The sequence below is a fragment of the Dreissena polymorpha genome, chromosome 3, assembly GCF_020536995.1.
Source record: "Dreissena polymorpha isolate Duluth1 chromosome 3, UMN_Dpol_1.0, whole genome shotgun sequence".
NCBI lineage: Eukaryota > Metazoa > Mollusca > Bivalvia > Myida > Dreissenidae > Dreissena > Dreissena polymorpha.
In genome coordinates this window covers 112,035,720-112,057,647 of record NC_068357.1, presented here as the reverse complement: position 1 = coordinate 112,057,647, position 21,928 = coordinate 112,035,720, and the positions used below count along the sequence as shown (strand labels likewise).

General features: G+C 36.4%; 1 protein-coding gene across 4 annotated transcripts; it reads right to left on the bottom strand.

The window, feature by feature from the left end:
• Nucleotides 1–212: 212 nt before the first annotated feature.
• Nucleotides 213–20,301, bottom strand: LOC127871045 (uncharacterized). Of its 4 annotated transcripts, none has more exons than XM_052413664.1 (5): nucleotides 19,950–20,301; nucleotides 3,553–3,700; nucleotides 2,645–2,887; nucleotides 1,442–1,661; nucleotides 213–548 (listed from the first exon to the last, which is right to left on the bottom strand). In XM_052413664.1, exons 1-5 carry the CDS (start codon nucleotides 20,020–20,022, stop codon nucleotides 318–320), a joined length of 915 nt encoding a protein of 304 aa, XP_052269624.1. In that variant the 5' UTR covers nucleotides 20,023–20,301; the 3' UTR covers nucleotides 213–317. The 4 variants fall into 4 exon arrangements, with proteins under 4 accessions (XP_052269624.1, XP_052269622.1, XP_052269623.1 ...); XM_052413662.1 differs by lacking the exon at nucleotides 19,950–20,301 and adding an exon at nucleotides 4,168–4,466 and having other exon boundaries at nucleotides 216–548; XM_052413663.1 differs by lacking the exons at nucleotides 1,442–1,661; nucleotides 2,645–2,887; nucleotides 3,553–3,700 and adding exons at nucleotides 17,132–17,351; nucleotides 18,333–18,575; nucleotides 19,245–19,392 and having other exon boundaries at nucleotides 222–548; nucleotides 19,950–20,284.
• Nucleotides 20,302–21,928: the final 1,627 nt, after the last annotated feature.

Sequence of the window (21,928 nt, the reverse complement as noted above, 5' to 3'; positions counted from 1 at the left end):
TTTTTTAAGTGGGTCTTCAACTGTCGGGTCCAAGTGCCCGATAATCGACTTTGGGACCCGACAATCGACTAAAGACCCAACAATACGGCCGTAAAATGGACGTTTGACCCACCATTTTACCCAATCTGAAACTATATATATATATATATATATATATATATATATATATATATATATATATATATATATATATATATATACCTTGTAATAAAAATAATATATTAAAACCAGCATTTCACCCTGATTTTGTTTTTGAAATTGAACATATCATTGACTCTCTGTTTCAAATTGATATCGGTCCGAGAAAGAAGGCTCCACTAACTGGATGGGGACTTCGTTGAACGGTTAATCCGTCGGTAGTAATACAGCGGTTGGTATCTCCCCTCGCTCGTAGTGTAATATCCGGTCGCCTGGGGATCGAAGCACACCGCCTCGCCCTGGGGTTCCTGTATGTACGGAAGCTGCAGCGGCTGTGACGTCATGTGCTTGTAATAATCGCCGTCAGGGACGTACCAGTAGTAAACGTGATGGTGCGTCTTCAACAAGACCTGAATTAAATTTAAATGTCTCTAAACTTACTTCATAATTGACTTCAGGCGCCATCATACATGTCCCGTTTTCACTTTCTTCCAGCGTTTAAGTGTGCATGGTTTACATTAGTGAATAGTGGTAATTTTAATTTTGCATGATGTATTCTAGCACTTTGTGTTAAGGCATTTCTTTCGCATTTGAACATTCTATTCATTTCACCATGACTAACATCATCATCCTTCTTCTAACACGTATCTTAACATTTTATTAAAGGTGCTTTATGACACGGAATAACGCTGACTACTAATGTAATATTAATTGTATTTTTTACATAAATGTATTTAACTTAAACCACTTCATGAAGTTAATCTAATATAACATAAAGTAAAGAATGAGAAAAAAGGAAGTCCCAAGTTGGTCCTTCAATAATTAAGACTTCTATCAAGCTTAATTTATAAAATTGTCCAACATATAGTTAAAAACAATACTCACACAAAAAGTGTCAACATGCTAACACAAACAGATCCAAACAAACGGAACCTTTTCATAAAATAATCTAAAATTTATAATTTATTCTTTGAATCAAACGTAGCAAATTATATTCGTTATTTTGTGCCATTACTGTTTTTGTCAAATTTAATTTTATAAGGAGAAACCCCTTTGGAGCCCTTTAAAATTACGTATTCCCTTAAAAATTACAATTGGGCCGTGCTCTGTGAAAAGGGGGCTTAATGCATGTGCGTTAAGTGTCGTCGCAGATTAGCCCTTGCAGTTCCCTCACATGCATTAAAGCCCCTTTTTATAGAGTACGGCTTATTTGTTTCTCGGTTGAACATTCACAAAATTCACAGTCCCTTGTACCCTTTCTGTATGCCTCCCAATGGTCCGTTTTCCGAAACCAAAAACTCACCTCGTGGCCGTCACGTGAAATGTCGCCGCCTACAGGGTCGAGCCTTGTCGCCTTCAATGACAGATACACGCCCTCGTCGACCTTGACCCGGTGCTTGGTCCCCCACGCTCTGTGCGGCAGTCGCACAAGTTTTGGGTATTGCCCGGCATTGACCTTTGACACGATGTACACATTGGCCTTGTTATCCACCATTATTGTTTCGCAATCGTGTTGATCCCAGCTGAATAGAAGTATTAACATGTTTGGTAAAGCTTCCTTAAGTAGCGAAATTAATGCAATACATTGTGTCATCTATTGCCTAACTATCATAGAGTTATATTTAAGAAAACGAACCATGCACTGAGTTATATTTGTCGTTCAATTTTCCCGCAGCAAAATATATCGCAAGACATCCAGAGCACAAGTGATGCTTAATTCTCAAAAAACAACATACCAGATGCATTTTTGGGAAATATAGGTATATAATATTTGGAAATATAGTAATATAAGGATATGCATATGCATTTAGTACCGAAGATATCGCTTCACATAGGGAGCACAGTACACATAAACGGGAAAATTATATTTCAATTCGATCGTGATTGTTAATTAATACCGAGTTGCGGTTGCGGTTAATCAATCATTAATTATAATTGAAGCTTTAAGTCAGCTTATTTTGTAGATGATATGCAATTTACGGAATGTTTAAAATCTCAAGATCTGTTCATGTCGATCTATTTTATTGTACCAACACTTGTCTGCTAAACAATTAGTTTGGTCCAATATACCTATTCTTTCCTGACATTGCTAACTGGTCTAAACATTACCTGCATCAATGAAGTAAACTTTAAATTAACCTTTATGTCATTTTATAACCACTGATGGAAACATTGGGCGGAGATATGATCTTATAATTCCGGCACAAACACGTGTATTCATAAGTAATAAATACATAGGACATTCATTTTAAGTCCGAAATTTGTCTTCGGGTGTCTAAATATCCACGTGGCCCCTTTATTGGACCGAACATCTGGGCTCCTATTACCGTATTTCAAATGACATCTTGATATAAATTTCAGCGCTATTGTCTATTTTAAATAGATTATATGATTATTTTGATCTGAAGGTCGAATCTTGTTAGAGCACGTATGTGTATGTGAGAATTAATAACCAGCAATCGCCAGTAAAAAAAGGGCCTACAAATAAAATCGAATGATGTCCAACCTGAATTCCAATTTCGACTTAATGGGAACGTGATAAGTTCCACACTTGCCGCGAGTCAAATCCACTTCCGGCTCACGTATTTTGTAGACAGTGTTCGAGACAGCGCCAGAATTTCCACCGACGTCTGCCACGTAGATGCAATGACCTGATGTGCTATCACAAGGTCCGCATGATATGTCCTCATAGTCCACTGCGCTTGCGCCGTCGATTTCAATCGTCATAAGCCGTTGTCCGGTTTTTGTACTAAAGCGTATAATTTAAATTCATAATTCCCAAAACAGCGAGAGTCTTAGTTGCTTTGCTTTTTGCTTCTTTTTCAATAAACTTCAAACTGAGACCATGATTCTGATTATGGACACCTTGGTGCACATGTTTATTATGACATTATGTTTTGTTTAATTGATCATATATGAATGGTGAACAACAAACTGTGAAGTAAATAGGCGAAAATGTTAAACATAAAATTGTACCTCTGCTTTCTTAAAAGCATATGATTCTTAAGATTCTTATAAAACAAACACTTCATTTGAGTTTCGTCTGCTATTTAGTTTGAGTAACGAAATACTATGACATGTTGACCTTCTATGCGATGATTGGAAACCACATTGACTTGTAGAACGTAAACATATGAGCCGCGTTCTTAGAAAACTGGGCTTAATGCATGTGCGTAAAGTGTCGTCCCAGATTAGCCTGTGCAGTTCGCATAGGCTAATAAGGTACGACACTTTACTCCTAAATTGGATTTTTGCTAAGAAGAAACTTCATTTAAACAAAAAATATCATCAAAGCGGAAAGTGTCGTCCCTAATTAGCCTGTGCGGATTGCTCAGAACACGACTCATATGTTATGTCAGGTGACCAAATCTACCTATTTTTAAGGCACGTGTGGTTTCTAAGCTAACAAGATACCTTATGGCATATATTCTCGCCTTGTCCCCGGAATCATTGTGCGTGTACAAAACGTCCTTGTGTATCCGGCTGGCGCATATCCCGGAAGCTTCATCAATTATGCGGCTTCTGAGACGGGCCACGACCGTCCCATTCGCAAACGTAGGGGCTGCAAAATATGTGCATATTTAGAGAATGTTGCAACAAACTAAATGTATGATATGTAAACATGTAAAAAAAATTTGGAAAAAGAAGACAAATATTAATATTTAAGTGCATGTATGATCTAGATCTATCCGACTTTCGATACGCGGACAAACTTGGAAAACTGTATACTACTACTACTACTACTACTACTACTACTACTACTACTAATAATAATAATAATAATGCTTTCCATTAATGTTTTATATTAAAACACAATTTAATGTTTAAATCTCTAAAATAATAGTACATTGTTGTTGATGATGATGGTAGTGGTGGTGGTGGTGGTGATGATGATGATGATGATGATATCTTACGTTTAACTAACGTGCAAAAAAACGAGCAACGTGTGTCAACTAACATCTTATTTCTCACTCATGACAAAAACGGCGATTTGTGAAAAATATGACAACATATGTTTCATATGCTTACCGTATATCTGAGCTTGACTGGAACTGACAACTGCTACGCTAAAATACACGGCTACAAATAATACGAAATCCATGACCGTTGGTGCTTATATTGAACACTCCTAACGATGCAATATGTCCCGTCTCAGTAACGTGAATGGTCTCTATAACGCCATTCACAATCACGTCCTGTCTCAACAGCGTGAACTTAAATGTAAACCACGAGTACAGTTACCAGGTATTACAAACACACATTTTAATACGTAACAGGATGTTCGTCAGCATGAACCGCACGTTATACGGCTAAGATATGTTTACGTAAGATGTTTTAATGGGTGGCATTGTACAGAAGTATAATTTAATGTGTGAATTGATCTTTCATGTCAGCTATTTTCCGCATGACTTAACTTACGTTTGAAAGGGCGCTAAAATAAGCATGTACATTTTTAAAACGTGAACTCTGGAAGTAGAGTTAGACATTAAAATACGACAGTGCTGGGCTGGTCCTGGGCTGCCGATATAACGACTCGATGACCATTATGCGGCAAAGGCCGATTACAGACGTCCGACCCAGCTCTGGTGTATGTTATATTTAATAAAACATATCCTAGTATTTACCTTCGCTAAAATTAGTTACTAAGCCAGCTTCTCGTATTTTTAGATAATAAAACTGAAGTTCTTCAGGCCGTTATATTTGCAGCGGGCCAATTATAGACGTCCGGCCCAGCTCTGTCTCTTGTTAAACAGCGGCGTGGCCAAACCCAAATTTAAGCCGAGGCAGTATCTTAGTTCATTCTAGGGGCGGGGGGTGTCCGGGGGCATGCTCCCCCTGATTTGTTTTATACCTAGAACGTCTCTGGGTGCGTTTTAAAGGCCATTTAAACCACATTATATACCTGAATTATCGGAATCGCGGACGCTACATATGACCGTTTAGTATCAATAAAGTTAACAAAAAAATCTGCTACAACTTCAGTAAAGTTTCTGGCCATTTTTTCAATTTTCTTGTATAAAATTTTGTTTTAGAAACTGCGTCATCATTTTCTGTCAGTTCTATCATCAACTACATTGACTATTAAAAAAGATAAGACTTGAACTTCTTTATATCAAAAAAGTTTGATACGCGAGATAATTTGAAATTCTTATGCAAACAAAGATTCTTACCACCTGAAACGGTCCAGGATTTAACTCGACGCCGGCTATAAAGAGGAGAATACCAATAAAGCCGAAAACGCCAACCAGCCGAAGTGTGTCTAGGTCCAAAATAAACCTACCTGATCGTAAAACACCCGATTCTATCTCGGTACGTTCCTATGTCCACCATTATTATAGCATCGAGGTGTACAGCGCGACGCTTTGTTTAATATACGGATTTTCCAAATAATTTTGCTGAGCCATTTTTGCATCAATTGAAGTTATTAAATTGAAATAATTATCTTCCTCAACATGAACCAATTGTACTCAATGATAATATTTGTTTGTGAATATCATACTGCCTAAAATTCATTAAATTGCCTCAATTTCTTATATAAATTTTATTTTCTTTGACATAAATTTTCCTTTTTGACGATGCTGGAACAGCATCGTCCAATGTTTGATAACCATCAAAAAAAAATTCACAATTGCGACCTATGTAAAAGACCGAGCCAGTCCGATTGAGATAACTCGATTTTTTAGGTTACTTCCCTTTTGCATTTACCACTGCGTAGGAGATTGCTCGTCATTGATAACATTCTCCTAGAAGAGTTGTCGTTCGTGTTTCAACATTCAACAATGGCCGCCCCCATGAGACTCTCGATTCAAAACTTTCTTACTGCATAAATTGGCTTGTTTCTATTTAGAAGCTGTCATTTAGGATATATGAATTATTTATTCACTAAATCTCCGCTTATGACAACAATAGTTGGAATTCGAAGGATACATACTCGATGTGAATGAAGGACTTTCTGGATCGTAACAGCTTGACACGGCAAAACTGGCATACTGGTATTTTTAGTTATCAATATAAGTCACATTGTGCTTTATATATTGTATTCGAGCATTTTGCGACTTATTGAATGACTATGATACCCGATATCAACATTTCATAGGGGATTTGCAGATCACCAAGATGTCCTGAAATTCAACATTGATTTCAAACTCTACTGGTTTGTATACTCTTTCTTAGTGTTACTACTTTTTATCATTTTAAAGTTAAATGAACTGTGTCACAGTAAAAGAGACATTAAGGCGATTGTGGCCAGTTTGGATCTAGATCAGCCTGCAGTCGCTTGAAAGCTGTTTGCTTAAAAGCGTTTTTCTGACAATAACAAATAATTTAATTGGATACTGATTTGACTGCGCTTTTCCTGTGACCTGGCTCAAATAATAGAATTGTCATTAATCAAATTATTTATTTCGAACATTAATCAATTGGTTTTCTTGTCCCTCGGGATCAATGACTCCAGCACTTTCCTGTTGAGAATTGAATACTGCTAAAGGCGATGCTAGGGGGCGTGAGAGATGTTGCACCTTCCAGTATTGCTCGATTGTTCATTGTCAGCTCGGGTACTTCGTACATATACCCCGGGTACTCTTAAGTATACTTACATGTATCCTTGGTACGGTAAATATACTAAAATGTACCCGGGAAATTTAACCCTAAATCAGTCGTTGTCGACTATTTTTTTGTAATAATTATATATACACATCAGGGCTTAACACTAACTTTTTTTCAACTAGCCCGTTCGGGCTAGTAAATGCAGAACCTACTAGCCCTGACCAATCTTTCATGTGCTCTGACCCAAGTATTATAAAAACCTTTATATTTATCATTCAACTTGTATTTTCTTGTGCTTGGAGATGCGCAATTATGATTAAATCATTCTTATTAGCTTGCCTTACTAATGCTATTGAATTCAATATTCATCTATTTAAGACAACTATTTATAATCCTCACGCCATTTCTGGAGAAATGTTCTTGTTTTTTTATTTCCTCATACTTTCTCTCACTTTCCTCCTTCCCTTTTCTTTTCGTATCCAAGGAACCCCCGTGCCCACCCGTAAAGCCAAACTTAAACAACGACATGAACGTTAAAACCTTTTTTACATAGATTGCCGGGTTACCGTCTTACAAGAAATGGTAAGTGAATCTTAGCAAAATAACGTGTTACGGTAGTTGTAACAATTGTACAGGTTTAACTCTCTACTAAAAGCCGGGATCGACTATTAATATTAGTTTTGCTAATTGAATTGCGTAAAAAAAAATAGTCAAAACACTTCTAATCTAAATAAAGTCTCTATCTTCCTCTAAATGGATTTATTAATCGTCTAAAGGATGGAATAACTTTTCCATAATGACAACAAATTAAAATTATTTAAAATTGATAAATAACTATTAATTTTATAGTTACTTTGTGTTAATGTCGAGTTTTATACCTTCATCATTCCGGACGATCCTGGGCTATCCCGGCTTTTAGTTTTCAACGTATTTTCATTGAGAAAACACGTCACTTCGAGGAAACCAATCAAAAACCGTGTCTAGCGGCATTCCGTTTAAAAATAGGTACTGACGTGTTTTACCAGGAAAACCGCCGGTGATTTTCTGAATTGTCGGCCTCTTTTTGATTGCAATCAGGGGGTTCCGAATCTATTTCGAGATACGATCCGTTTGTTGTCTCCGAACTCACTCTGGGATTTAATTGTCATCTGATCGTACTGTATTAAGATTTTTGCATCTTTGAAAAGCTTATTTAAAACGCAGTTTATTGATATAGAACATATAATCCCGCCCAAATACACACGACCGGTCGGGCATGTTCCTGGGACATTGGCTAGCCCGGACCAAGGTACAGGCAGTGAATGTCGTTCGGACGTGCCTTAGTGTTAAGCCCTGCACATTTATGTCAATTTTCTGTAGAATGGCATCTATGTTATCGGAACACATACTCAAAAAGCATGTTGATGCAGTGTTTTTTGAAGAGAAGTGTGTTTAAGATAATCGGTTGCGCGTTTTACGACATCGGATTTTGGGCGCGAATACAACTCGGGTACAGTCTAATATGGACCGAGTACAATAACGTTTATTTACCATACCTGGGGTACATGTAAGTATACTTAGAGTACCCAGGGTACATGTAAGTATACTTAAGAGTACCCGGGGTACATGTAAGTAGTACCAGAGCCGACAATGACCAATCGAGCTCCATTATCCCTCATGAACCGACTCAAAAAACGGAGTCAGCAATATTTGACTTAATTTTTGGTTTGGTTGCTCTCGAGGGATCGAAAATTTCAGAATCTTCCTAAAAGCCCTACGGGTTTGATCCCCAGAAGCGACATTGAAAACTAGCATACTTTGTTATCTAAAAGGCTGCTAAACCTGATATACAATGATAATGTGAATTTTCTCTCACATGATGTTCATCAGTCATATTATATAAAAACTTACAGCAGTAGTAAACAACTGGACAATAATTAATGAACGCACCTTTCATTTGACTTTCACTTTGATTTTGACATGGCCTAGATTTAAATATGTGACTGGACTTTACCAGCACTCTTGTAACAGCAGAGCTAAAGTTTAAATGTACCATTGAAGATCACCTTAATCCAGATTTGCTATTATAGACGTGTGGAAAGTTTTAAGGTTGTGACAAGTAAGCAAAAATTGGTCATTACTTAGAGGCCAAAACTGATCTATGACTGTATTAAAACAAGAAAAATCAGTGCCTGATTTAGATTTCCTTAGATAGTTCAATAAAAACTAATTTCATAAGCCTGGTAACAGTTTAACGGTAATGCTACCAATGTGTCACACCAGGGCCTTGAATTTGAAATCTAGGACATGCATGGTCATTTCTTCGTGAAATCAGGACACTAAATTGTATTTTAAGTCCTTAATTGACCTGGCTATAGTTCTCAGATTATTATAAGCTCAATCAGTATATTTATATCATTATTTATGCTTTGTGTTTTGTTAACATATACACAATCATGCAGTTACATGATAGCAATAAATAATATCAAAGCTACCCATACTATAAAGGTCATTGACAAAGCCTATGGTCAAAATGTGAACACATTGAGTGTAATCGCCCTCTCGTGCCAGCAAAAACAACACGTTGACAGGTTGTCATTTTTGACAGTTCTACTTTCACTTTCATTTTGTGATATCAAACTATTAACAATTATGTGGCTGAGAAAAATATTGCCATTGCTTTTTATGCCCCCGGTAGGATGGCCTATATCAGTTGAACTGTCAGTCAGTCAGTCAGTCAGTCAGTCAGTCAGTCAGTCAGTCAGTGTGTCAGTCTGTCCGTCCGTCCGAAAACTTTAATGGCCATAACTTGTTTAATATTGAACATAGCAACTTGATATTTGGCATACATGTGCATCTCATGGAGCTGCACATTTTCAGTTGTGAAAGGTGAAGGTGAAGGTCATCCTTCAAGGTCAAATGTCAAATATAAAGCGTCGGTCTGTCTGTCCGAAAACTTTAACATTGGCCATAACTTTTTCAATATTGGCGTGCATGCGTATCTCATAGAGCTGCACATATTGATTGGTGAAAGGTCAAGGTCATCCTTCAAGGTCAAGGTCAAACGTCAAATTTTGCAATATTGAAGATAGCAACTCCATATTCGGCATGCATGTATATGTCATGGAGCTGCACATTTTGAGTGGTGAAAGGTCAAGGTCATCCTTCAAGGTCAAAGGTAAAATATATGGCTTCAAAGCTGCGCAGTAGGGGGCATTGTGTTTCACAAACACAGCTCTTGTTTAATATATTTTCTGCACATTTCTTAAAAAAACTTACATCAATACACGATTTTCTTCGTTAATTCAATTATTCCTGACAGATGTGTGTACATATTTCGCTTACAGTTTGACGTGCGTAGGTAGGACCGCATTACCGCTTCCGAAATGTGTATTCATACTATTGCCTTCGAGGAACTTATCTGATGTTTGACGGAAAGGGCCGAAAATGTGCGAGTGTGGGTCAAGTTCCCCACAGGTACTACTTTCCCGTTCCCCCAATTTTTTTCCCGTACCTAAAATTTTTCGTACCAATTTTTTTTTCGTACTCAATTTTTTTTCATCCCCAATTTTTTGTTCGTAACCAAATTTTTTTCAGTCCCAATTTTTTTGTTCCCAAATATTTTTTCGTACCCAAATTTGTTTTCATACCCAAATATATTTCGCAAAATTTGTGTACCAAATTTTTTTTTCGTAAAAACATATACAATTGTGGTGATTTTGGTGATGAAGATACGTTAATTGATGCTTTTATATCCATCCTCTTAAAAGCATCGTCACACCAGTACTGTCAGTACTTTGATTCTCCTTGTCAACATTGATCTCAACATTGCTCTGCAAATTTTAGCCGAGGCAACTGTCTCGTGTGCCTCAGCGTGGCTATGACGCCGTTAAAGGCCTTTTTTCATGTTTTGATAAATTGACACAATTAAAAAAATGTTTCAAATTCCCTTTATAGGTGCCTTTTCACGTTTTGGTAAATTGAGAAAATTTTTACAAATGTTTCAGATTCTCAAATTTTCGTTGAAGTTATATTTTTGAGGAAACAGTAATACTGAACATTTACCGTTCTCTACAATATCCATCATATTCATCTTTTGACGATTTAAAAACCTGAAAATTATTAAGCGTTGCAACGTGAAACGATTGAATAATTTGGAGAATTCTGTTGTTGTTATATTTTGGGATGCTACGAGGATTGCTTACATAATGTATAAAATACATCACCCATTGATTGTATGAGCACGGATCGATTAGTGGTCTAAGCGCTAGACTTTTACCCCAGAGGCAGTGGTTCGAGCCCAGTTATGGACTTCTTTTTTTCTTTCTTTAATGTTATTCTTGTTTTTTTTCGTTTTTTTTTCAGATCCATTTTTTACATTAAACAATATAAAGCATTGAATGACAAACTTCAATTCATGCCAACATCTGTGAAAAAGCCCCTTTAAGTAAGATTGGATATGCGCGAAACGGTACTTTGCGCCATTTTGTACCCTTTATTTCTTATGTTTTATTTTTAAATGCCGCTCACTTTTTAGTCATATATTAAGAAAGTGATTAGCGTTCTCAGTGGGAGCTGTAATTTTGTAATCCTGCTAAGAAATTTCGTTGCGAGTAAAGTCGAGATATAGAGTGAATAAATAGCTGTGGAAACAGGTTTGAGCAATAAGCGAGTAAATAAAATGTAGTAAAAGGCATTTTAGATTTTCTATTTCTTAAACATCTAATGATGATTCTTTTACAGTTTTAATTACAGAGTCAAAACGACGGCGTGGTGATTGAATAGTTGATTTTAGAATGCAGATATTTGATCCTGATTTCTAAATGGCATACATATCTTTTGTTTTATTTCAAGAACATAACCACGAGAAATAATAAAATCATCAAATTATATATTTCTTGAGAATATAATAACACTGGAAAATCGAGTAAGATATGTTCACATTCGTTTTGTTTTTCAATTTTCTACAATGAAAAGGCCAACAACAAACTTTCATCGAAGGTCTATGGTCGTCGTAAGGACGCATTTAGATCACCAGTCAGGTGTAACACGTGTATAACAAGAAAGTAATTCAATGGCCTTCCAGCCTAGGTGTTGTCTCTACATCCGGAAAGCTCGTGTGTATGCAACGCCGGACTTTGACAATAATTAAACAGCTTGTTGCTCTCAATGTAAAGTTCGTACTTAGTTTTCTTCTATTACTGTTTGTTTCTGTGCCACTATGTTAATCTCTATGCTATCGTTTTTTCCCTTTTTTATCCCCACGCTTTTCGGAGAAAAAGAGGAGATTATGTGGTTATCTCCGCCGTCCGTCCATCCGTCCTGCCCGCTATCTCCTCCTACACAATTAGCACTAGACCCTTGAAACCTACACCCATGGTAGCTATGAGCATATGTGCGACGGTTACAGCGACGGAATTTTGATCTGACCCCTGGGTCAAAAGTTATGGGGGTTGGGGTGGGACCGGGTCAGAGATTTTCCTGCGACCGAGATTCGAAAATGGCTCATGACTACTGTGTCCCTTCAGATATTGCTTTCATATTTGGTATGCATGTGTATCTGGACAAGACCTTTCCATGCGCATACAATTTTTTACCCATGTGACCTTGACCTTGAACTTGAGGTCAGCGTTCAGGTTTCGAAATCTGCGACTGCGATTCGAAAAAAGGCTCATTACTACTGTGTCCATTCAGATATTGCTTTCATATTTAGTAAGCATGTATATCTGGACAACACCTTTCCATGCGCATTCAATTTTTTACCCCTGTGACCTTGATTTTGAACTTGAGGTCAGCGTTCAGGTTTTGAAATCTGCGACCGCGATTCGAAAAAGGCTCATACCTACTCTGTCCCTTCAGATATTGCTTTCATATTTGGTACGCATGTGTATCTGGACAACACCTTTCCATGCGCATGAAATTTTTGAACTTGGGGTCCGCGTTCAGGTTTCGAAATCAGCGACCGCGATTAAAAAAAGCTCATAACGTCTGTGTCCCTTCAGATATTGCTTTCATATTTGGTTCGCATGTGTATCTGGACAAGACCTTTCCATGCGCATACAATGTTTGATTCCTGTGACCTTGACTTTGAACTTAAGGTCCTCGTTTAGATTTTGAAATCTATTATGTGTTTATCTCCGCCGTCTGTCCGTCCGTCCTGGCCACTATCTCCTACACTTTTAGCACACGGTAGCTATGAGCATATGTGCGAAAGTGCACTTTTTGGAATTTTGATCTGACCCCTGGTTCAAAAGTTATGGGGATTGGAGTTGGGCCGGGTCACAGATTTTCACTCATTGTTTTAGGTTATTTTACATCAACTTCTTCATTTCTACACCGATTTACTTCAAATTGATACTGAACATCTTTTACGACAATACGGTCAATGCATGGCCACATTACCAACCCTTGGGCGCCCCTTTGTCAAACATACGGCGTGGGAATACGCGTCGGCCTCTGTCGCGCCATTTCTATTTGTGTTTTGCTATGCCATTTTATTTTTATTCCGTGCAAATGTGTTTTCTCTATGCCGATCCGTTATTATTGCGCAATTGTGTTTTTATATTCGATTGTGTTTTTTCTCTGTGGAATGGCTTTTTTTTGTCATTGTGTTTATCTTTCTGTAACAATGTTAGTACATGTGCCCCCATTTTTTTGGCATGTTTTTTCTCTCTCTGCCATTGTGTTTTTCTTTATGCCCATGTGAATATTTCTGGGTCTAGGAAGTCATGACCATATAGATATTCTTGCTATTTGAACATAAAGACATGCATGTATAACTACTTAAACTGAAATTATAATCATAAATAAAGTATGCGTTAACGTAAACAACTAACAAATGTAATAATTCTTGAAATTACAAATAGGTTTTATATGTTTTAAATTATGACGAATGGGTCATATCGGATCGAAAACTCAAAGTTGACAATCACATGCTATCAAAAATATTTGTCTTGTACCTTGTTTTTAATTACATATCTACTTTACTATTCCTTGTTTTTCAACACATGCAAGTACTTATATTTACGTATGTATTATTATTTAGAAACTGATCTTGGTTTTATATACATACAATAATATATGCAAAATAAAGCTTAAAGCTCGAGCTGCAAAAACATATAAGCATCGCTTTGTGAGAAACAGGTCTTAATGCATAAAATTTGCGTAAATTGTCGTTCCAGATTAGTTTTTTCCTTCTTTGAGACCCGCCAAATTTCGGCCCTTTCCCCGAGACGAATTTCCCCCCCTTAGGAGATTTTCTAAAAAAAACAATGATAGCAAAAAAAAGATTTTTTTAACCTTTAATTATACTAGTAAACCTGATACGGTGTACACAATAGAAAAAATATTGCATAATTAAATTATCGGTTGCCTTGAATGTGTTTTATAAACAGTAAAATATGTTAGACTGATTATTTATGACTGTCCTCATTTGCCTCAAACTACGGCGTTTCGCGCGATTTTTTCCCCTCAAAAAAGGCCCGGCCCTTTCTCCAAAATCAGATAAAAACCGCTCCCTGTATATTAGTCTAAGCACAACGCAAACTTTACTCAGGGTAGACTCTGTCCACCTCAAATGGATTTACCTAAAGAAAAAATTCACTGTGCGTGTAACTAAGGAATCAATCTCACCATTCGAAAGAACACAGCACACGTTGTATATCAATTTTATTTTCCCACAAACACCTGATGCCCGTGTAAGGTGTCAGAGTCTCTCGATAAAACATAAGTGCGTTTGTTTTGATCGTGTACTTTTGTACCACATCTAATTGTTGGGCAATGAGTCACTTACCATGAATAACAGACCTCGAACCAATATTACGATTTATCTTCTGCTATAGAAAGTGGAGCTTCACTTTGATTATAAAATTAGATACCAGTAACAATGTTTCGTTGTTGAAATGATACGAGAAATTACTACTTTTTTCTTAAAGGCTTTTGTGAACTTATGACGATATATGTTTGCCTGCAATTTCTAGAAAACAACACTACCCCTTAATTGCATTTCAATACATCAACACGTCTTTGATGTTGACGTAACTAAGAACACATTAAATTAAGCGTTTAATTGTATCCATATTTGAAATGAGATGCTGTCCATCAACGCTGTCCATAAATGTTTTTGTCAATCACGGACATAATAAAGGACCTTGCATTCAAAGATATATCCGCATTCTTGTAAGATCACAGCTTATAACCATGGCAGTATGTACGTGACTCTAATATATAAATTAACAATAAAGCATTTCTACTTAATGTTGTTATCAAACGTTTTATCCCGAGAATTCTCGCTTTACATATTAAAGTGTTTTTTTTTTAAATTAGACTATTAAATGTAGTTTTGTATTGGATTAAATTGTATTCCATTAACAGAAAGTATATCAACATAAGACCAGATAAGCACACAAATGTTTAGCAGTCGTCTGTGATATATATATATATATATATATATATATATATATATATATATATATATATATATATATATATATATATATATATAGGTATAGATACGTGTTCATGTTTAATTGTGTGTGGTATGTCTTGTGGCAGTGTGCTATAGGACAATCGCCACAGAAGATTCGCTAGTTTGAACGGTTGTCAATGTAATATAAGAAGATAACCCGGTACGAGGGCGACCCTGAGACTTTAACCCATTTATGCCTAGTGGATCTCCCATCCTTCTATATTGGATCAATTTATTTCCAAAATTAGGGATGTCGAGTATATTTATTTCTATATTTAGAATATTTCTTACAGAAATTCAAATTTAATTTAAGCAAACAGCATCATGCGGCGTCTCATCTGGGTCTACGCTGTTTGCCAAGGCCTTTTTTCTAGACGCTAGGCATAAATGGGTTAAACTCATTTAGAACACTGCAACATGGTCAAAACGTCTCAATCGAAAGTGTAATAAAAATACAAAAAACTCAAAATCATGGATAAGTTGATCAACAACTCCAAATAGAGCACGTGTTCTTAAATATATTTATTTCAGATAAAGTAGAACGAAATACTTATAGATTTTACATCAATATCTTCATTTATGATATCTTATTTATGATATGTATGATGAGAATATTTAAAGATAATATATATATATATATATATATATATATTAAAAAAAAAATATATATATATATATATATATCTATCTATATCTATATCTATATCTATATATATATATATATATATATATATATATATATATATATATATATATATATATACCTTGTAATAAAAATAATATATTAAAACCAGCATTTCACCCTGATTTAGTTTTTGAAATTGAACATATCATTGACTCTCTGTTTCAAATTGATATCGGCCCGAGAAAGAAGGCTCCACTAACTGGATGGGGACTTCGTTGAACGGTTAATCCGTCGGTAGTAATACAGCGGTTGGTATCTCCCCTCGCTCGTAGTGTAATATCCGGTCGCCTGGGGGTCGAAGCACACCGCCTCGCCCTGGGGTTCCTGTATGTACGGAAGCTGCAGCGGCTGTGACGTCATGTGCTTGTAATAATCGCCGTCAGGGACGTACCAGTAGTAAACGTGATGGTGCGTCTTCAACAACACCTGAATTAAATTTAAATTTCTCTAAACTTACTTCATAATTGACTTCAGGCGCCATCATACATGTCCCGTTTTCACTTTCTTCCAGCGTTTAAGTGTGCATGGTTTACATTAGTGAATAGTGGTAATTTTAATTTTGCATGACGTATTCTAGCACTTTGTGTTAAGGCATTTCTTTCGCATTTGAACATTCTATTCATTTCACCATGACTAACATCATCATCCTTCTTCTAACACGTATCTTAACATTTTATTAAAGGTGCTTTATGACACGAAATAACGCTGACTACTAATGTAATATTAATTGTATTTTTTACATAAATGTATTTAACTTAAACCACTTCATGAAGTTAATCAAATATAACATAAAGTAAAGAATGAGAAAAAAAGGAATTTCCAAGTTGGTCCTTCAATAAATAAGACTTTCATCAAGCTTAATTTATAAAATTTTCCAACATATAGTTAACAACAATACTCACACAAAAAGTGTCAACATGCTAACACAAACAGATCCAAACAAACGGAATCTCATAAAATAATCTAAAATTCATAAATTATTCTTTGAATCAAACGTAGCAAATTATATTCGTTAGTATGTGCCATTACTGTTTTTGTCAAATTTAATTTTATAAGGAGAAACCCCTTTGGAGCCCTTTAAAATTACTTATTCCATTAAAAATTACAATTGGGCCGTGCTCTGTGAAAAGCAGGCTTAATGCATGTGCGTTAAGTGTCGTCGCAGATTAGCCCTTGCAGTTCACTCACATGTATAAAGCCCCTTTTCATAGAGTACGGCTTATTTGTTTCTCGGTAGAACATTCACAAAATTCACAGTCCCTTGTTCCCTTTCTGTCTGCCTCCCAATGGTCCGTTTTCCAAAACCAAAAACTCACCTCGTGACCGTCACGTGAAATGTCGCCGCCTACAGGGTCGTGCCTTGTCGCCTTCAATGACAGATACACGCCCTCGTCGACCTTGACCCGGTACTTGGTCCCCCACGCTCTGTGCGGCAGTCGCACAAGTTTTGGGTATTGCCCGGCATTGACCTTTGACACGATGTACACATTGGCCTTGTTATCCACCATTATTGTTTCGCAATCGTGTTGATCCCAGCTGAATAGAAGTATGAACATGTTTGGTAATGCTTCCTTAAGTAGCGAAATTAATGCAATACATTGTGTAATCTATTGCCTAACTATCATACAGTTGTATTTAAGAAAACGAACCATGCACTGTGTTATATTTGTCGTTCAATTTTCCAGCATCAAAAAATATCGCAAGACATCCAGAGCACAAGTGATGCTTTATTCTAAAAAAAACACAAACATACCAGATGCATTTTTGGGAAATATAGGTATAAAATATTTGGAAATATAGTAATATAAGGATATACATATGCATTTAGTACCGAAGATATCGCTTCACATAGGGAGCACAGTACACATAAACGGGAAAATTATATTTCAATTCGATCGTGATTGTTAATTAATACCGAGTTGCGGTTGCGGTTAATCAATCATTAATTATAATTAAAGCTTTACGTCAGCTTATTTTGTAGATGATATGCAATTTACGGAATGTTTAAAATCTCAAGATCTGTTCATGTCGATCTATTTTATTGTACCAACACTTGTCTGCTAAACAATTAGTTTGGTCCAATATACCAATTCTTTCCTGACATTGCTAACTGGTCTAAATATTACCTGCATCAATTAAGTAAACTTTAACCTTTATGTCATTTTATAACCACTGATGGAAACATTGGGCGGAAATATGATCTGATAATTTCGGCACAAACACGTGTATTCATAAGTAATAAATACATAGGACATTCATTTCAAGTCCGAAATTTGTCTTCGGGTGTCTAAATATCCACGTGGCCCCTTTATTGGACCGAACATCTGGGCTCCTATTACCGTATTTCAAATGACATCTTTATATAAATTTCAGCGCTATTGTCTATTTTAAATAGATTGTATGATTATTCTGATCTGAAGGTCGAATCTTGTTAGAGCGTGTATGTGTATGTGAGAATTAATAACCAGCAATCGCCAGTAAAAAAGGGCCTTCAAATAAAATCGAATGATGTCCAACCTGAATTCCAATTTCGACTTAATGGGGACGTGAAAGGTTCCACCCTTGCCGCGAGTCAAATCCACTTCCGGCTCACGTATTTTGTAGACAGTGTTCGAGACAGCGCCTGAATTTCCACCGACGTCTGCCACGTAGATGCAATGACCTGATGTGCTGTAACAAGGTCCGCATGATATGTCCTCATAGTCCACTGCGCTTGCGCCGTCGATTTCAATCGTCATAAGCCGTTGTCCGGTTTTTGTACTAAAAGCGTATAATTTAAATTCATAATTCTCAGAAAACAGCGAGAGTCTTAGTTGCTTTGCTTTTTGCTTCTTTTTCAATAAACTTCAAACTGAGACCATGATTCTGATTATGGACACCTTGGTGCACATGTTTATTATGACATTATGTTTTGTTTAATTGATCATATATGAATGGTGAACAACAAACTGTGAAGTAAATAGGCGAAAATTTTAAACATAAAATTGTACCTCTGCTTTCTTATGTGCAGATGATTCTTAAGATTCTTATAAAACAAACACTTCATTTGAGTTTCGTCTGCTATTTAGTTTGAGTAACGAAATACTATTACATGTTGACCTTCTATGCCATGGTTGGAAACCACATTGACTTGTAGAACGTAAACATATGAGCCGCGTTCTGAGAAAACTGGGCTTAATGCATGTGCGTAAAGTGTCGTCCCAGATTAGCCTGTGCAGTTCGCATAGGCTTATAAGGTACGACACTTTACTCCTCAATTGGATTTTTGCTAAGAAGAAACTTCATTTAAACAAAAAATATCATCAAAGCGGAAAGTGTCGTCCCTGATTAGCCTGTGCGGATTGCTCAGAACACGACTCATATGTTTATGTCAGGTGACCAAATCTACCCATTTTTAAGGCACGCGTGGTTTTTAAGTTAACAAGATACCTTATGGCATATATTCTCGCCTTGTCCCCGGAATCATTGTGCGTGTACAAAACGTCCTTGTGTATCCGGCTGGCGCATATCCCGGAAGCTTCATCAATTATGCGGCTCCTGAGACGGGCCACGACCGTCCCATTCGCAAACGTAGGGGCTGCAAAATATGTGCATATTTAGAGAATGTTGCAACAAACTGAATGTATGATATATAAACATGTACAATTTTTTGGAAAAAGAAGACAAATATTAATATTTAAGTGCATGTATGATCTAGATCTATCCGACTTTCGATACGCGGACAAACTTGGGAAACTGTATACTACTACAACTACTACTACTACTACTACTACTACTACTACTACTACTACTACTTCTACTACTACTACTACTACTACTACTACTACTATTATTACTACTACTACTACTACTACTACTACGACTAATAATAATAATAATAATAATTACAATGCTTTCCATTAATGTTTTATATTAAAACACAATTTAATGTTAAAATATCAAAAATAATAGTACATTGTTGTTGATGATGATGATAGTGGTGGTGGTGGTGATGATGATGATGATGATGATGATATCTTACATTTAACTAACGTGCAAAAAACGAGCAACGTGTGTCAACTAACATCTTATTTCTCACTCATGACAAAACGGCGATTTGTGACAAATATGACAACATATGTTTCATATGCTTACCGTATATCTGAGCTTGACTGGAACTGACAACTGCTACACTCAAATACACGGCTACAAATAATACGAAATCCATGACCGTTGGTGCTTATATTGAACACTCCTAACGATGCAATATGTCCCGTCTCAGTAACGTGAATGGTCTCTATAACGCCATTCACAATCACGTCCTGTCTCAACAGCGTGAACTTAAATGTAAACCACGAGTACAGTTACCAGGTATTACAAACACACATTTTAATACGTAACAGGATGTTCGTCAGCATGAACCGCACGTTATACGGCTAAGATATGTTTACGTAAGATGTTTTTATGGATGGCATTGTACATAAGTATGATTTGATGTATGAATTAATCTTTCATGTCAGCTATTTTCCGCATTACTTAACTTACGTTTAAACGTGCGCTAAAACAAGCATGTACATGTTTAAAACGTGGACCCTGGAAGTTGAGTTAGACATTAAAATACGGCAGAGCTCTGGGCTTGTCCTGGGCTGCCGATATAACGACTCGATGACCATTATGCGGCAAAGGCCGATTACAGACGTCCGGCCCAGCTCTGGTGTATGTTATCGTTATCGTTTATAAAACATATCCTAGTATTTACCTTCACTAAAATTAGTTACTAAGCCAGCTTCTCGTATTTTTATATAATAAAACTGAAGTTCCTCGGGCCGTAATATTTGCAGCGGCCCAATTATAGACGTCCGGCCCAGCTCTGTCTCGTGTTAAACAGCGGCGTAGCCAAACCCAAATTTTAGCCGAGGCAGTATCTTAGGTCATTCAAGGGGGGGGGGGGTGGTCCGGGGGCATGCTGCCCCTGTTTTATACCTAGAACGTCTCTGGGTGCGTTTTAAAGGCCATTTAAATCACATTTTATACCTGAATTATCGGAATCGCGGACGTTACATATGACCGTTTAGTATCAATAAAGTTAACAAAAAAAATCTGCTACAACTTCAGTAAAGTTTCTGGCCATTTTTTCCAATTTCTTGTATAAAATTTTGTTTTAGAAACTGCGTCATCATTTTCTGTCAGTTCCATCATCAACTACATTGACTATAAAAAAAGATAAGACTTGAACGTCTTTATATCAAAAAAGTTTGATACGCGAGATAATTTGAAATTCTAATGCAAACAAAGATTCTTACCACCTGAAACGGTCCAGGATTTAACTCGACGCCGGCTATAAAGAGGAGAATACCAATAAAGCCGAAAACGCCAACCACCCGAAGTGTGTCTAGGTCCAAAATAAACCTACCTGGTCGTAAAACACCCGATTCTATCTCGGTACGTTCCTATGTCCACCATTATTATAGCATCGAATTGTACAGTGCGACGCTTTGTTTAATATACGGATTTTCCAAATCATTTTGCTGAGCAATTTTTGCATCAATTGAAGTTATTAAATGGAAATAATTATCTGCCTCAACATGAACCAATTGTACTCAATGCTAATATTTGTTTGTGAATATCATACTGCCTAAAATTCATTAAATTGCCTCAATTTCTTATATAGTTTTTATTCTTTGACATAAATTTTCCTTTTTCTCCTTGTAATCTCAACATTGCTCTGCAAATTTTAGCCGAGGCAACTGTTTCGGTGTGCCTCAGCGTGGCTACGACGCTGTTAAAGGCCTTTTTTGATGTTTTGATAAATTGACACAAGTAAAAAATGTTTCAAATTCCCTTTATAGGTGCCTTTTCACGTTTTGGTAAATTGACAAATTTTTTAAAAATGTTTCAGATTCTCAAATTTTCGTTGAAGTTATATTTTTGAGGAAACAGTAATACTGAACATTTACCGTGCTCTACAATATCCATCATATTCATCTTTTGACGATTTAAAAACCTGAAAATTATAAAGCCTTGCAACGTGAAACGATTGTATAATTTGGAGAGTTCTGTTGTTGTCGTTATATTTTGGGATGCTACGAGGATTGCTTACATAATGTATAAAATACATCACCCATTGATTGTAT

Bases quoted from the DNA above. Each gene is read 5' to 3' on its own strand.
- LOC127871045 (XM_052413664.1), bottom strand. From the start codon at position 20,022: ATGGATTTCGTATTATTTGTAGCCGTGTATTTGAGTGTAGCAGTTGTC. The intron at 3,701-19,949 runs GTAAGCATATGA...CATATTTTGCAG, and splicing joins CAGTCAAGCTCAGATATACG to CCCCTACGTTTGCGAATGGG. The intron at 549-1,441 runs GTGAGTTTTTGG...AATTTAATTCAG, and splicing joins TTTCACGTGACGGCCACGAG to GTCTTGTTGAAGACGCACCA.